This window comes from Sapajus apella, unplaced genomic scaffold (genome assembly GCF_009761245.1).
Source record: "Sapajus apella isolate SASKATOON/1434 unplaced genomic scaffold, GSC_monkey_1.0 scaffold19, whole genome shotgun sequence".
Taxonomy (NCBI): domain Eukaryota; kingdom Metazoa; phylum Chordata; class Mammalia; order Primates; family Cebidae; genus Sapajus; species Sapajus apella.
In genome coordinates, this window is record NW_022436959.1 from 7,531,960 (window position 1) to 7,547,176 (window position 15,217).

The 15,217-nt window shown below is 46.3% G+C and overlaps 1 protein-coding gene across 1 annotated transcript in view; it reads right to left on the minus strand.

Annotated features, from left to right (window-relative positions):
- Positions 1-14,521, minus strand: part of WIPF3 (WAS/WASL interacting protein family member 3) — a 34,697-nt gene extending 20,176 nt beyond the window's left edge. Inside the window, exons 1-5 of the mRNA XM_032286755.1 lie at positions 14,489-14,521; positions 13,855-14,110; positions 10,421-10,552; positions 5,007-5,756; positions 754-903 (exon numbers count right to left, since the gene is read on the minus strand). Of these exons, the coding sequence (XP_032142646.1) occupies positions 754-903; positions 5,007-5,756; positions 10,421-10,552; positions 13,855-14,110; positions 14,489-14,521 (1,321 nt within the window). The remainder of the gene's footprint in view (positions 1-753; positions 904-5,006; positions 5,757-10,420; positions 10,553-13,854; positions 14,111-14,488) is intronic.
- Between the last annotated feature and the right edge of the window lie 696 nt (positions 14,522-15,217).

Consider the following 15,217-nt stretch of genomic DNA (forward strand, 5'->3'; position numbering starts at 1 on the left):
TGGTGCCAACAAGGGATTGGCAAAGCCCCAGCAGTCGGCAGCACCTGACAAGCTCCTGAGAGGGTTTGGAGGGGAGGAAGAGATGGGCAGAATGGCTGGGGAGTGGAGGAGCATGGCCTGTGTCTAGGGTGGGACCCAAGCTCCACAAAGCAAACCGCTTCTGCTCTGAGCTCTGTCGGCAGGAGGGGAGGCCTCCTGTGGGCCTTTCATGGGCTGAGCCCCTACTTTGTGACCTGGGCCTCTGTTGGACACTAGCCCAGCATGCAGAAGGGATCCAAAGATTCTGAAGCCTCACATCTGACCCCAGGTGACTTTCCTTCCTACCTTCATACTTAACACTCGAACTATCCCTCTGCCTGGTGGACCTTCTATTTATTCTTTCTCCTTATCCAGATCACTCTACTCTTTCAGGCTTATGCACTGATTTCTCCATAGACACACACACACACACACACACACACACACACACACACACACACACACACACACACACACAATTTACATGTTGGTGTTCTTCCCTTTCTCTAATCTGAATCAGAAGGCTAGGGAGTGGGCCTTGAAACTATGCAGAAAGCCTAGAAAGAAACCCTACTCCACAGGACCTGTGGGCTGGTTGGTGCCGGAGTGAGCCTGTTCATGGAGAAGCATGCACCCTGAGATGACAGCACTATGGCTGGCAAACTCTTTCTCCAGAGGTTGGGAGAGTCACTTTCCCACCGGCAGCCACCCCAGCACAGGGTGAACCCCACTTACCGATGATGTGCAGGCTTCCATTTCGCAGCTGACCCCCAGGCTGCTGCATCGGGGTCCAGGCTGTGGCCTGTTGGCTCTTGCTTGAAAGCTCTGTGGTGGGTGATCTCGCAGGGGGTGCTGGAGGCGGATTTAGCTTTCCCCCACCGGCCCCTTACGGAGAACATGATGGCGTATTCAGACACACGGATGGGGAATGGTGGATGCTATAACCTTATGTGAGATGTTAGGCATTTCGATCTTCAGATGAAATATGACATAGTAAAAAGGCAACCTCTGGAGTCAACCTGTTTGGCACTGAATTGTGGTTCTTGCATTGGGATAAGTAACATAGCCTCTTTGTGCTTTAGTTTCCTCATCTGTAAGATAGGAGTCGTAATAGTACACCCACTTCCAAGGGGTATTGAGAAGATTCAATGAGTTGAATTTAAGTTGAGTGGCATGTAGTAAGTGCTCAATAAATGTTAGCTGCTGCAATAATATTAATGATGGTGATAACCTTCATCATCGGGTACAGCCCAAAGCAGGGCAATCATTAAAGAGTGGTAAGAACAGGAAGGGCTGTCTGTAGGACAGGCCGGAGGAAGGCTTGAAGAGGGTCAGGGGCTGGTTCTGCCCCTGTGTCCCTGCTCACACTGGTTCTCCAGCACTGCAAATGCTCGTTTCTCCTTTCAGGCCATCTAATCCTACTTGTGCACCAGGGCCTAACTGCAATCCAACCTACTTCCTCCAGCTTTCTCTGATCATGCCTGAGAGAGGCTCACTCTCTCCTTTGCCAATACTTTCCTATATGGTTCATCCGGCAACTAAAAACCCACTGTCTTGGCACATCAACGCAGGGGTTTCGCTGCTGCTTATTTCTTCAGTGGCACTGCAAACATCACTTTGCTTCTTGAAATGATGACAGTTACATCATTACTGTCTGAGCTAAGATGTTCACAATTACTACCTCTCTCTTTTCCCCCCAAGTTAGGCTGAAGTAGAAATTGTCCTTTATTTTGAACGTGGACAAACCAAGTTTCACATCCAAAGACGCAAAGAAGGTGGCCAGATACGAATCCCCATCCTGGCACAGAGCTCACTACCCTGGAGCAGATGTAGGCGCCCCGGCTGCGGCAGGCGTTCTCAGTCACTAGCCGCCATCCTCATGTCTCATGTTCCTTCAGCATCTGCCCGTCTTCCCTTCTCCCTCCCAGCTGCCTTCCTCTCCCTTGCTGGTCTTCCCTTCCTGGGCTTAAAAATCTATGAGGAATTTACTTGCTCTCACGCACAGGATAAAGGGACTGCAGCCCCTCTTCTGGGTGAACAGCTGCCCCACTGTGTGGTAAGGAAATAATGCTGCTGGAGCTGAGGTTACGTTCAAGCCCTTTAGGCACATTTTCATTTCCTATTCCTAATAATCCTATGTGAAAGGTGTTATTAGTATTCCCATTTGTCAAATAAAAAAATTCAATATTAAAAAAAAAAAAACCAAACCCAACTTGGTGTGAGTTTCCACAGGAGTGGGTGAGGAACCCAGGATTTGAACTCACAGCCATCTGAATCAAAAGCCTTGTTCTTCTTGTCCGGACACAGTGGCTTACACCTGTAATCTCAGTACTTTGAGAAGCCGAGGCGGGCAGATCACTTGAAGTTAGGAGTTCGAGACCAGCCTGGCCAACATGGTGAAACGCTGTCTCTACTGAAACCACAAAAATTAGCCAGGCGTGGTGGTGCATGCCTGTAATCCCAGATAATCGGGAGGCTGAGGCACGAGAATCACTTGAACCTGGAAAGTGGAGGCTGGAGTGAGCTGAGATCCCGCCACTGCACTCCAGCCTGGGTGGCCAAGTGAAACTGTGTCTCAAAAAAAAAAAAAAAAAAAAGAGAGGTTTGTTTTTTTTCCATCCCATCATAAATATTTGAAAATAACACATATCAGAAGGGGCTTACCAGTATAAATGCTGGCCCTTATCATGACCAGTCAATTGAAAAGAGTGATTAAAACCTTACCTCTTGTAATCAAAAGGCTTAAAAATATCCTTGCTCTTTGCACCAGGAATTTCCTTTAAGAAACCAATGTATTGCCGGGCGCAGTGGCTCAAGCCTATAATCCCAGCACTTTGGGAGGCTGAGGCGGGTGGATCACAAGGTCAAGAGATCGAGACCATCCTGGCCAACATGGTGAAACCCGTCTCTACTAAAAATACAAAACATTAGCTGGGCATGGTGGCGCGTGCCTGTAATCCCAGCTACTCAGGAGGTTGAGGCACGAGAATTGCCTGAACCCAGGAGGCGGAGGTTGCGGTGAGCCGAGATCGCGCCATTGCACTCCAGCTTGGGTAACAAGAGTGAAACTCCGTCTCAAAGAAAAAAAAAAGAAACCAATACTTTTAGAAAAATATCAGAAATGTAGACTAAAATTTCCACAAAAGTATTTCTTGCAGTATTATGCATAAAAAAATGGAATCAACTTAGATATCTAACATGAGGAATATAGAATATACTGATTATCATATTATTTTACTTATAAAGACATTTTAACAATTTGACAAAATTGTTTTTAATATAATATTTAAAAACAACACAAAACCGTATGTGAAAAATGGTATTAACCATGTAAACATGAACATATATTCAGAAAAAAGAATTAAAGAAACATACCCAAATGACAGTTTTCATCTCTGGGTGATGTTATTATGGGTGATTTAATTACTTAATTTACTTAGAGACAGCATCTGGCTCTGTCATCCAAGCTGGAGTGCAATGGCATAATCATAGCTCACCACAGCCTTGAACACCTAGGCTCAAGTGGTCCTCCTGCTTCAGCCTCCCAGTAGCTAGGACTATAGGTGTCTGCCACCATGCCCAGTCAATTTTTTATTTTTATTTTTTTGTAGAGATAGGGTTTTGCTATGTTACCCAGGCTGGCCTAGAACTCCTGACTTCAAGCCATCTTCAGGCATGGGCCTCCCAAAGCAGTGGGATTACTGGTGTGAGCCATCTGTACCACGTCAATTTCAATTTCCTTCTATTTGCTCTGCAACAAGCTGGCCTTATTTTTAATTCAAGAAAATACTTTTAAGAAGCTTTCTGCATCAAAAGATTTTCTAAAGACAAAGGAATATGCATGTTGGAGTGTGCATGTGGATGTTACGAGTGTGCATATGTTTGAGTGTGTCTCTGTGTATGTGGGTGTGTATGTTGATGTGTGGATGTACTTCCCATTCACAAGGGCACTAAAACTGAATAAAAGCCTCCTACTACAGGGACCAAGGGAATCAGCCATGGGGCATGCACACTCAATTCAAATCATCTGTGCTGTATATGTGAAGGAATTATTTTTAATATTTGGCTCAAAATACAGGCTCTCAGTTTTCTTCTGGTAGCTGGAGAACCTGTGAAAACTAAGGCAGAGTGGGAATCCAGTTTACTGAGGGCTGGTGAAGATTCTGGCTGGGAGCCAGACACGAAAATGCCCGCAAATATAAAAGGAGGCCTGGTTCTAGAAATAAGCCAAACTCACACCCCATCCATCTCAGGGAGGAGATCTGGAGTTGGAAGGATGATAGTAAGAATAAATAATCTCTCTCAAGCTCACTGCTGCCAGCCCCTGTTCCAAGCACCGCTCACCTAAGAACTCCCTTAATCCTTAACAACAAGCGCAGGAGGTAGCAACTACTGCTATCTAGCCCCATGTTACAGATGAAGAGAAGGGAGACCAGAGAGGCCAAGTGGTTGCCCAGGGCCACGGAGCTAGTAAGGGCTGGGGATCAAAGCCAGGATCCATTGCTTACAGGCAGCATGATGATTCTGGGCAAGTCTCCTAGCCTCCCTCACCCCTGGTGTCCCTCTCTGAAATAGCTCCAAAAATAAAGTCCTGTGCAACGACTGTGTGTGTGTGTGTGTGTGTGTGTGTGTGTATGTATACATATTTTGAGATGGTGTCTCACTCTGTTGCCCAGGCTGGAGTGCAATGGCGCAATCTGGGCACACTGCGACCACCACCCCCCGGATTCAAGCGATTCTCCTGCCTCAGCCTCCCAAGTAGTTGGGATTACAGGCGTTCTGTCACCACGCCCGGGGAATTTTTTTGTATTTTTAGTAGAGACAGGGTTTCACCATCTTGGCCGGGCTGGTCTTGAACTTCTGACTTCATGATCCACCTGCCTCGGCCTCTCAAAGTGCTGGGATTACAGTCGAGAGCCGCCGCACCCGGCAGCAACAAGATTTTACCGTGCTACACTAGAGGCACTGGGCCAAGCAGTGGTGCTTACCTGGTCGGCCGTGCCTCTTCTTCTGCAGGAACTGCTGGGAGCCCGGAGGGGCAGGCGGCACGGGCAAGGCTTGTGCGCCCGCCTTCTGCGTGGGTGGGGCCTGGAAGTTGGGGGACTTGTGGGGTAGTGGGGGTGGGGTTTCACTGCTGTTATTAGCTCCTGGTAAAGGGAGTGCGGGCAAAGAAGCCCTTGGGGAGCACGAGGCATAAGGAGGAAGCGGGGGCGGTGGGGGCGGTGGGGCTGGAGGCTCCTGCACATCTTGCGCAGGGCTGGCGGGCTCCGCATTGAGCCCGGGATACCCACAAGGTGGGAGGAGAGGGAGCGGGGGCGGGATGGGCGGGAGGTGCAAGGGGGCTAGCTGAGGCTTCACTGCCTTGTCACCGAGACAAGGGGGCAGCGGGGGTGGCGTTGGGGGAGGTGGCGGAGGTGGAGGTGGTGGCGCACAGGGAGCAGGGGGTGCAACCACCGGGGGGTTCCCTTTGGTCAGTGGGCAAGATGGGGACACCAGCGGAGTTTTGTTGGGGGAAGAAGAGGGAAGGGGTGGCGGTAAGGGAGGGGGCGGAGGTGGTGGAGTGGGAGGGGGCGGGGCGGGCACGTTGGGGCGAGGCGGGGCTGTCCTGGCAGTGCCGTGCGCCTCGGAGGTATTGCCTAGCCTGGGAGACGCAGGTGGGATAAGTGGGCCGCTGATGGTTTTATTGGGAAGCCTGGGAGACGGCGCGCGGGAGCCAGGGCCCTGCCCTGTTTTGCCACCTGGAAGTGAAACAGATTCTGGGTTAGCTCGGCAATAAAGAAAAAGCCCCCGCGGGTAGGCGGCACTCGGGACACTCAAGCCTGTCCGCAGTGAGCTGCACTTTTTCTGCACCGTGTCCATCGTGTAGCCTCAGGTGCTGCAGCTGTCACACTGAAGGACCAACGGGACCAGCCCCAAGGTCCTTTCCAGGATTAATGACAAGCCTAGGTCAGGCCTCCAGCCCTCCTATCCATGCTACCTCTGCTCTCCTCTGCCTTGGGCCTCTAGCATCCCAACCGAGGGCCAGGACTGCCTGGACGCCTTTTACCCTTCCTAAGCAAGGCCACACTCACACTCATTCATGGACACCTGCTAGGTCCTTCAGCACTTATGCTCTAATTTGGACCCTCGGGTGTACCAACCAGCACTCCTGGCTAGGGAGGTTTTCTTCACTCCCAGCATTTTGTGAACAGGGCTTTCTTTGTTTCTGTGTTGAGAGCAGAAAATTCATGATTCCCTGAATATATAAGTTAAGACAGGAGAGAGATGCTTGCCCTTGACAATCCAGTTCCAATGACCTTGAACTTCACAGTTCTATGACCTCTGGAAGTTCAAAACCACCTTTCCCAAAGACTTAACCCTGATCCTCAAGAGTCTCAGCTTTCTCACCCTTTAGATCCTTCCTTGCATCTATCCCAACTTAAAATTCAATTCCTCTTTTAAATTCAACAGCAACGATTTGCTCTTGGTAAGCATTTGTGTTTGGTCTTCAAGGAAGACTGGGGTGGAGCATGTCCCAGGAGGGGCCTCTATACCCGGCACAACCTTGCACCAGTTTGCTAGTTCTCACCCTTTTTTTCCTCTGCCTCTCTCCAATGAGAAAAAGTTCCTCTCGCTGTTTACTGCCTTGAAGTTCTGCAATTACTGCTTAGAGATGTCTTTGGAGTATCACTGTCTACTCAGGAGGCAGATTAAAATATTTCTTCCAGATTTAGTGCTCTTTTTACAAGGATTTCTGGGGAGTATGCTTTCCCCTATATTTTATAATCCCCATGACAACATATGGACAACACTTGAAAAATGACGTTTTCTCCCACCCACTACTTCCTGGGTGCGGCAGCCCAGGACCTGCAGCTTTCATTTTGGATCAGAAACCCCAGCATCTCTTGGGGGTTCTGAGCTTTGCAGTACTTGGCGTCTCCTGTATGTTTACCCCAATCAGTAACTAAGTATACACTTAAAGTACTGGATGTCAAAAGCCAGGCCAATCAAAGCACGGCGTAGCAGAGGTGACTCAGATGAAGCTAAGTAGGCAAGACCTTGGTATCTGGCTTTCCAAATATGATCCCCTCTGGCTATAATGTGACAGACACCTAGTCCGTAATATTCCAAACATATTATGGAATGGCTGTTCTTAAGGTAGGGTGAGGATGGTATTAGCACGTGTCAGCTCAGGGATTCCTGCCTAGAAGTTCTCAAACCTGTTTCCATGCAATACAAAAAGATGACGAGGAGAACCTAGGCAGCTCCTTAAACAAGGCAGAGCCTACCTACATGCCCAGTGGCTGAATGATATTTAAAGGGATAATAAAAGTTCTTGCAAAACAGAACAAAGCATACCCTTGAATAGTCTATCCAAACCTTTTAAGTAACTGAGGACACCATGTCTCAAAGATTCAAAAACCCTTAAACTGAGTCAGTTAAAAGTAGGAGATCCTGTGCTGATGAAGCCCCAACCAAATGAGAAATGTAGGCAAACTCATTTTTATCCTAACATGTGCAGCAGAAGGGCGGCCAAGTCCCTGCCTGGCTTCTATTCAGGCCCCTCAAGGAGGAAGGTGAGACCGCAGGGGAGACAGGGGCTGATGGTGAAGTTCAGGCAACGGGAGGAGGTGGGCCTCAGCAGGCAGAGAGCTCCGAGGGAGCTCAGGGAAGTAAGGGAGGAGGCCATCCTTCACAATGGAAACCCCAGCGCTAGATATGCAAAGGAAGCACAAAGGAGACCAGGAGGCGGGGAAGACCAGCTTGAGGGCTGTGCCCACAGGAAAGGATTCAGCTTTTAGAACCTGGAGGTTTATCAAAATATGAAGTACTTCTTCTTCCTCAAATTGAATGTTTTCCAGAAGACCTTGGAAGCCTCATTACACATTCTATTCAACCCAGAAATAATGTTTACTCATTGTATCTTGCTTTAATTCTCACTCCCTTGGAGCTCCAAGCCCGGGCTACATTATGACTCCAGGGACCTAGGCACTTTTGCCTTTGTAGGCCTCTTCTCCATTAAAAAAAAATTATATTCATGACTGCATTAGTACAAAGACAGATATATTCTTTGACCCTAAAAGGTCATGCTTTCTTCAGATTTTAAAAGAAATTTAAATACTTTCCTGGGTCCCTAAAAGTACCATGACACTGTGCTATGGTGCCTAATGGATATCAGCCACCATACTACCCATTCACACACGCAATTCAGCAAGTATTTCCGGAGCACCTGCCATGAGTCAGGCATTTCTAAGGCAATGAACAAAACATAGTCCCCGCCTTCATGGAGCTCAGCTTTAGAAGCAAAAGATAGACAATAAACAAATAAACCAGTGAATACATAATACGTCAGATGGTGCTAAGGAATACAAGAAAAGTAAATCAAGGAAAAGGAGATATGAAATGAAAGGATGGGACTGAAACTTTATATGGGATTTGATAAGTAAAGACCTCGCGGACATGTCGATCAGCTGCCACCTGAGCAGAGACCTGCAGGAAGGGAGAGACGGAGCCACGTGGACACCTGGGGATGAGCCTTTTGGGCCAAGGGAGCAGTCAGTGCAGGTGCCCAGTGGCAGCAACATGCAGGTGTGTGAAGAGCCGCAAGGAGGGCGGTGTGGGTGAAGGGGAGGGCATGAGCCACCCAGAAAGGTAGGCCAGAAGATCAGAGAGAGAGCAAAGGCCCCAGTCCCTTCCTCTGATGAGAAAGGGGCTGCCGGGAAAGTTCTGGGCAGAGAGAGCCACAGCTTTCCTTGCCCTGACATGGTACCCAGTCCATGCATTTATCTGGTGGCTTTCTCCTTGAGTTTCCATCCTGTAATAGGCATAATTCGTCACTTCCTTATGGACCTCCATTTCTAAAGAGGTAAGTTCTTGTCTTCCCCATTACAGTGGCTCAAACATCTGACACTTATCTCCCATTGGAGACAAGCAGATCAGTAGGACTCCTGCTGGCTTTTTTTGGCTGCTTCCCATGAAAACCTGACTGGGGCCCATTTTTCCCATCTCTACTTCTATGAAAAGAAATTCATGGAAGCCTTCTATTCCAAAGGATATTTGTTTGATAGCACTCAGGAATTTTGAAAAAGAAGAGGGCACTGAAGAATATCCGCTGTCTCTATTGAGGAAGACCTTGTGCTCTGCCTTTCCTGCTAACCCCTCGGCAAAAATGAGGAAATGAACATGGCCCCTGAGAAGGTTCAAGTTGGATCTCAAAGTATCCTAGAGTCTTTGTCTTTGCTGGACTTTTATTGGTGAGTGAGGCATATGCATCCCATAACATTAAACAGTCACAGAGGCCACTGAAAAAGTTAGAAAAGTCACATGATGGAAGATCCGGCACCAGGAATGTTTGAGTCTTGATATTCCTGTATTAATGGTATTCCTGGAGCTTGCTGGTTAAAGAACAACAATAGAAAAAATAGTCTTTTTTTCTCATAGTAAATGTATATTTGTTCAATTTTAATGCAATACTTTCAAAACATTTGATGCCCACTAAATAAAAAATGACTGAGGTAGACTGATCCCACTCATGCCTGATTCTGTAATCTTTGAAATATGATTTTACAGTTGCTCTCATCAAGAGGCAAAGTCTATTTCCCCATCCTTGTGACTTGCTTTGGCTAAGAGGATGTGGTAGGAAGTGATACTTCTTAGGCTTCCAAGTTACTTCCTAGTAATACTTCCAAGACTAAGCCTCAAGAGACTTTATTTATATTTCTGTCTTCTCTTTTGGAACTCTGATGCTGGCATGGAAACAAGGCCTGGACGCCCTGCTGGATACTAAGAGACCATGTGGATAGAGGTGAGTCAAGTCAGTGGTTATAGCTGATGCCCCAGAGGTTGGAAAAATATGAGAAATATAAGATTAGCAAAGTCACCTACACAACCTGCAGTTCTTTATAGCTGCAAGAGGGAACCCAGCCAAGACTACTCTAAGCTTCTAACCCACAAAATTGTAGGCTAAAAAAACGACTGTTTAAAGCTTTTAAGTTTTAGGGTATTTTGTTACACAGCAGTACCTAACTGATGCAATGACTGAATCATTTCAACTCATACATTGCTAGTGCATTGACAGTGATGTCATTATGAATTTCTACTAGAATTTGAACCTTCTGTCTGTATACACTTTGCATTCTGGGCTACCATCACGCCATCGCTAAGCATTACACACCATTGCAGGTCACTTTACAACTATTAAAATGGAAATAGTTTAAACAAGATGATGATTTAAAAGCTTTCTCAAGAACCATTTTGTACTTTGGAAGTTTCCAGTGCTTACGGTCCCAAGAACATAGTCTTCTACTCTATCAAGACTGTTCAGTAAAAGCATGTTGCTTACCGGCATGTGTGGATCGCCCAGGTGGTGCCACAAGCTAAAGAGATAAAGACCACAAGGGAGGCAGAATGAATTCTTCCTTACCTGCCACATCCCGCTGGCCTGCTGGTCGCAACACAGGAAAGCCACCAGCAAACAGATCTCCCAGGGCCGGGGGTGTGCTTGCGCTTCGTGTGTTTGTAGAACCTCCTCCTTCTTTGTTGGTTCCTTTAGAACCTTTAGAGAGAAGAAGCAAGTAGGCAAGGACTTGAGAGCAGAGCTGAGCAGCCAGGTCTCATTTCAGACCATGGTCTAACGCTGGTCTAACACTGTCCTTGTTAGCCTTCCCATTCTCCCACCTCTAATGCCACCCTTTCACGCAGCGTCTTCTTCAGGCACCCTCTGCTTTGACACCCTGTAGACTCACGTGCCGCACCCTCTCCAGTCCTACCAAAGAACCATTAGTGCCCAACTCCCCTGAAAAGTGACCAAAACAAAGAGACCTAAACACTACCATTTTGTAGATGCTAACACAGCAACTGGCAGCACCTTGAATTAGAAAGCCCAAACGTGGTAGGTGTAGAGCTGCCCTTATTTTCACCTTGGCTATGGAGAACGAGACAAAGAAAACCCACAGATTTAATGGAGTTGGTCATTTTAACTTCTTGTCCACAGAGCACTGATCAGAATAGCAAGCAGGAGGTCAAGCCTGCAACGATTTGTGCTTTGGCATTTTCCTTCCTGACTCTCCAGCCCTCGGGCTCTCAGCCCCTTACACCTCCCTGCACCTTTTCATCTATGGAACAGAAAGATCATGAGCCCCTGAAAAAAGGTGTCACTAACTCCAGTCTTCCAGACATGTGTGATTACCAACTGCAGAAAATGGGAAGATATTCAGCTTAGAAAAGAGTTCCCGGCAGAAAATATTTACAACCGGAAGCTAATATGCACAGAGAAATTAGGGCACAGTGCCCACTGGTGGATGAAAGTGGCCAGATTATTCCGAGTATTCATATTGTACATTACTTACTCATTAGAATGATTAGGCAGTGGGTGTTTCAATGAAATTGATTTACCTATTAATTAGGCTTAACCAATTTGATCATGGGTGTAACCAGAAACAAATTTTTAATGTACTCAATGTTGAAAATATTTCTTTAAAAATCTGTCTATCCTTGTATGTTGACATTTATAATTACAGATAGGAGATATTACATTTTTAGGACTATCTTTAAGAATGACCATCATGCACATCATAGACAAACATAGGAAGACATAATAATAATAATACCTTACATTACAGGGTTAGTATCCTTTCTCCAAAATGCTTGGGATCAAGTATTTCAGATTTTTTTTTATTTTGAAATATTTACGTGTACTTAATGAGATATCTTGGGGAATGGGACCCAAGTCTAAACATGAAATTTATTTGTTTCATATATACCCTTACACATAGCCTGAAGGTAATTTCTAGCAATATTTTAAAGTAATTTTGTGCATAAAACAAAGCTGGTACTCATGGAGCCATCAGAAAGCAAAGGTGTCACCATCTCTGCCTCCCATGTGTACAATCTGTGGTTTATCTATCACCAGCATTCCTGACACTGAATTTCCATGCTACCAATAAGCAATCAGTTTCTTACACTTCTTCACACATAAGTACTTAACAGTTAAAAAAATGGCACACTATTAACACGGCAAGTAACTAAGCAACACAGTAGCACTACCAGAATACTCGGATCGGCTGTTAGGCCACAGCAGCAACACATAAAGGCAGGCCTTCAGTCTCCTGCAATGCTGTGTTTTGATAAAAGGTTACTGTACACAGGATCTTATTGTTTTAGGTGAGAAGAAACATTAGAAACTACGGAGAAACCAGGAAGTAGGTGCTCTAGAGTTGAGCTGAGGAAGCATTCTGCTAGATGGCTTTTAAAAATGTTTCCTCCAGCGTCATCGGCCTCATTAACAATGGTTTTTGTCTCAGAAGCCTCTCTAATTTTGTAAACTGATATGATTTCTTGTTCTGTGATGAATGTATGCTGCTCTTGTCCTTCAAAAAGCCTATCACACATTTCCACCATGTCATCTGGAGGCACATTTTCTTCTGTGTTAACAATGACATCTTCATCATCCACATGAGGTATCATGTTGACATTCAAAAACTTTCAGATTTGGGATTTTTGGATTAGGGCTCGACATGTACTAAGGAGTTCTCTGCATGTATTATTTCATCTTTCAACAATCTTGACCAAGAAAAAAAAAAGGAGCGGGTATTGTCTCCCCATTTCACAGATGGCCAGACAGCCTCAAAGAGGCTCCCCGATTTATCTGGTTGCAGAACTAGAATTCAATGTAGGTCGTCTGACCTGAGCACAGGACTCAGTTTACTCTGTCACATTCTAGAAGACAACAAGCTTCAGTCATATCATCCTCTGAAACAGAATTCTTAATACATCTTTCTCCTTGTGAAAAGTAAAACAAAAATTTTGCATAAAAAAAAAAATGTTGAGCCCTTCACTTTTTTTTTTTGAGATGGAGTCTTGCTCTTGTTGCCCAGGCTGGAGTGCAATGGCGTGATCTCGGCTCACTGCAACCTCCACCTCCTGGGTTCAAGTGAGTCTCCTGTCTTAGCCTCCCAAGTAGCTGGGATTACAGGCATGCACCTCCACGCCCAGCTAATTTTGTATTTTTAATAGAGACGGGGTTTCTCCATGTTGGTCAGGCTGGTCTCAACTCCTGACCTCAGGTGATCTGCCTGCCTAGGCCTCCCAAAGTGCTGGGATTACAGGTATGAGCCACTGTGCCAGAGCAAGCCCTTTAGTTTCTGACATTGAGTTTGAGGACTATGTTGACACAGGGTAAGTGATCTTTAAATGTTACCCTACAAAGAATACACAAAACGTGGTGTGTCCAATACAATTAAATATTAAATGATAAAAAGGAGTGAAGTACTGATACATGTTCCAACATCTATGAAGCTTGAAAACATTAAGCTAAGTGAGGGAAGCCAGCCACAAAAGGCCATATAGTGCATGATTCAATTTCTTTGAAACTTCAGAATAGGCAAATTCAGAGAGATAGAAAGTAGGTTAGGTTGCCTAGGGCCAGGGACTAATGGGGAATGACTTGGTAATGGATATGGAATTTCCTTTGGGGGTGATGTAAATGTTCTGGAACTAGATAGAGGTGATTGTTGCAACATTGTGAACATAATAATTGGTACTGACTGAACACTTTAAAAAGGTTAAAATGATGAATTTTATGTTATGTGTATTTTATAATTTTTAAAAAGTTGTCCCACTGTGGAGTTCTTCTTTTTAGCATTTGACAAGGATAGAAGAGATGCTCTAAACCATTTGCAGATTTGGAAGGAAAGCTCTGGTTCTCTTGCCCACTTGGCCTGTCCAATGAGCAGGTCTGAGACGGCCCCATGTGTGTCCTGGGAAGAAGCTGTGGCCCCAGCCAGGGGTGTCTGGCTGTGCCTCACATGCCTGCCCTGTCCTTGGCTCACAGGAGGCCTGGCCGGGCTGCTCACTTACTCTCGATCTGCGGGGCACTGCGGTCGTTGATCTGTGTGACTTTTCGCAGGCGAGTTCCTTGCTGGATGTCAGCCAACAGTGCACTCCGGCCTTTTGGATCTGCCTTTCTCAAGCTGGAGGTGTCTGTGTTTACCTGTAGGGGAGTAAGAGGGATTTGATTATAATTGCATATAGCATTTTCAGATAAGCAAAATGTCCTGTCTGCTGTCAGTTTCTCCTCTTGCAGTTCTCTGCCTTCCTTGTCCCATTCCCAAGGCTGATCTCAGGTTACATGTGGGAGAGACACTTTTGGGCCTTGCTCACACCTTTTTCCCTGGTGACCCAGAATGGACTCTTTACTTCAGATCACCCAGTCCCAACTGCCTATCCTGTGAGCTCCTGGAGGTCTTAGGGAGCCCTAAATAATAGCCCCTCTTTCCTCTCTCTTATACCTCTCACTGCAGGGCTTCTGTCTGTGAGTACCTGGCCCCTGCTCTCAGTTTTGAATGATCATCCTGCCTGGTGCCCCAGGGCGCCTTCTGGACCAGATCCCTGGCTGATTTCCCGCTTGATGATGGGAGTTGTTCCTGTGCCCTGTCATCCCCTGGACTGTTCTGAGCAGGAATGAAGTCTCGCTCAGTCCCTAGGTTCTCACATCCTCCTTGCAATTGGGTCCTGGGTGGCTCATGCTGGGCCCATTGTGTTTCTTTTTTTTTTTAATTGCATTTTAGGTTTTGGGGTACATGTGAAGAACATGCAAGATTATTGCATAGGTACACACGTGGCAGTGTGATTTGCTGCCTTCCTCCCCTTCACCTATATCTGGCATTTCTCCCCATGCTATCTCTCCCCAACTCCCCACCCCTCGCTGTCCCTCTCCTATTTCCCCCCAACAGACCCCAGTGTGTAGTGCATTGTGTTTCTTAATGGAAGCAGATTCATGCTGTAGGAGCTGGCTTTGAAGGAGGGATGGTGGCTTTCATGTGATCATGGAGCAGAGGGGAGAACTGGAGGGCTCAGGGGAAACGGGGGACACATAGAGGTCAGAAAGTTGTGGAGAAAGGGAATGTAGGAGATTACAGTGAATGGTGACTGTCTACTCTGTGCCTGGGTGTGTTACATTAGTCCTCACAAAACCTCGTGAGTTTAAATTGAGTTTGCCCTTATCTTACAGATGAGGAAACTGAGACTAAGAAATCGTCTGTTTGAGGCCGCAGGGCTTGGGTTCAAACCCGGATCAGCTGAATCCCGAAGGCCATGTGCTTTTCACTTTGCAACACTGTGGCTACCAAGGACGTATGCTCTTTTATTAGGGTAAGTGTCTGATGGACTGCTAAATGCTTCATAAATATATTTGCAAGAAAAACTTTCATCCTAATTCCAC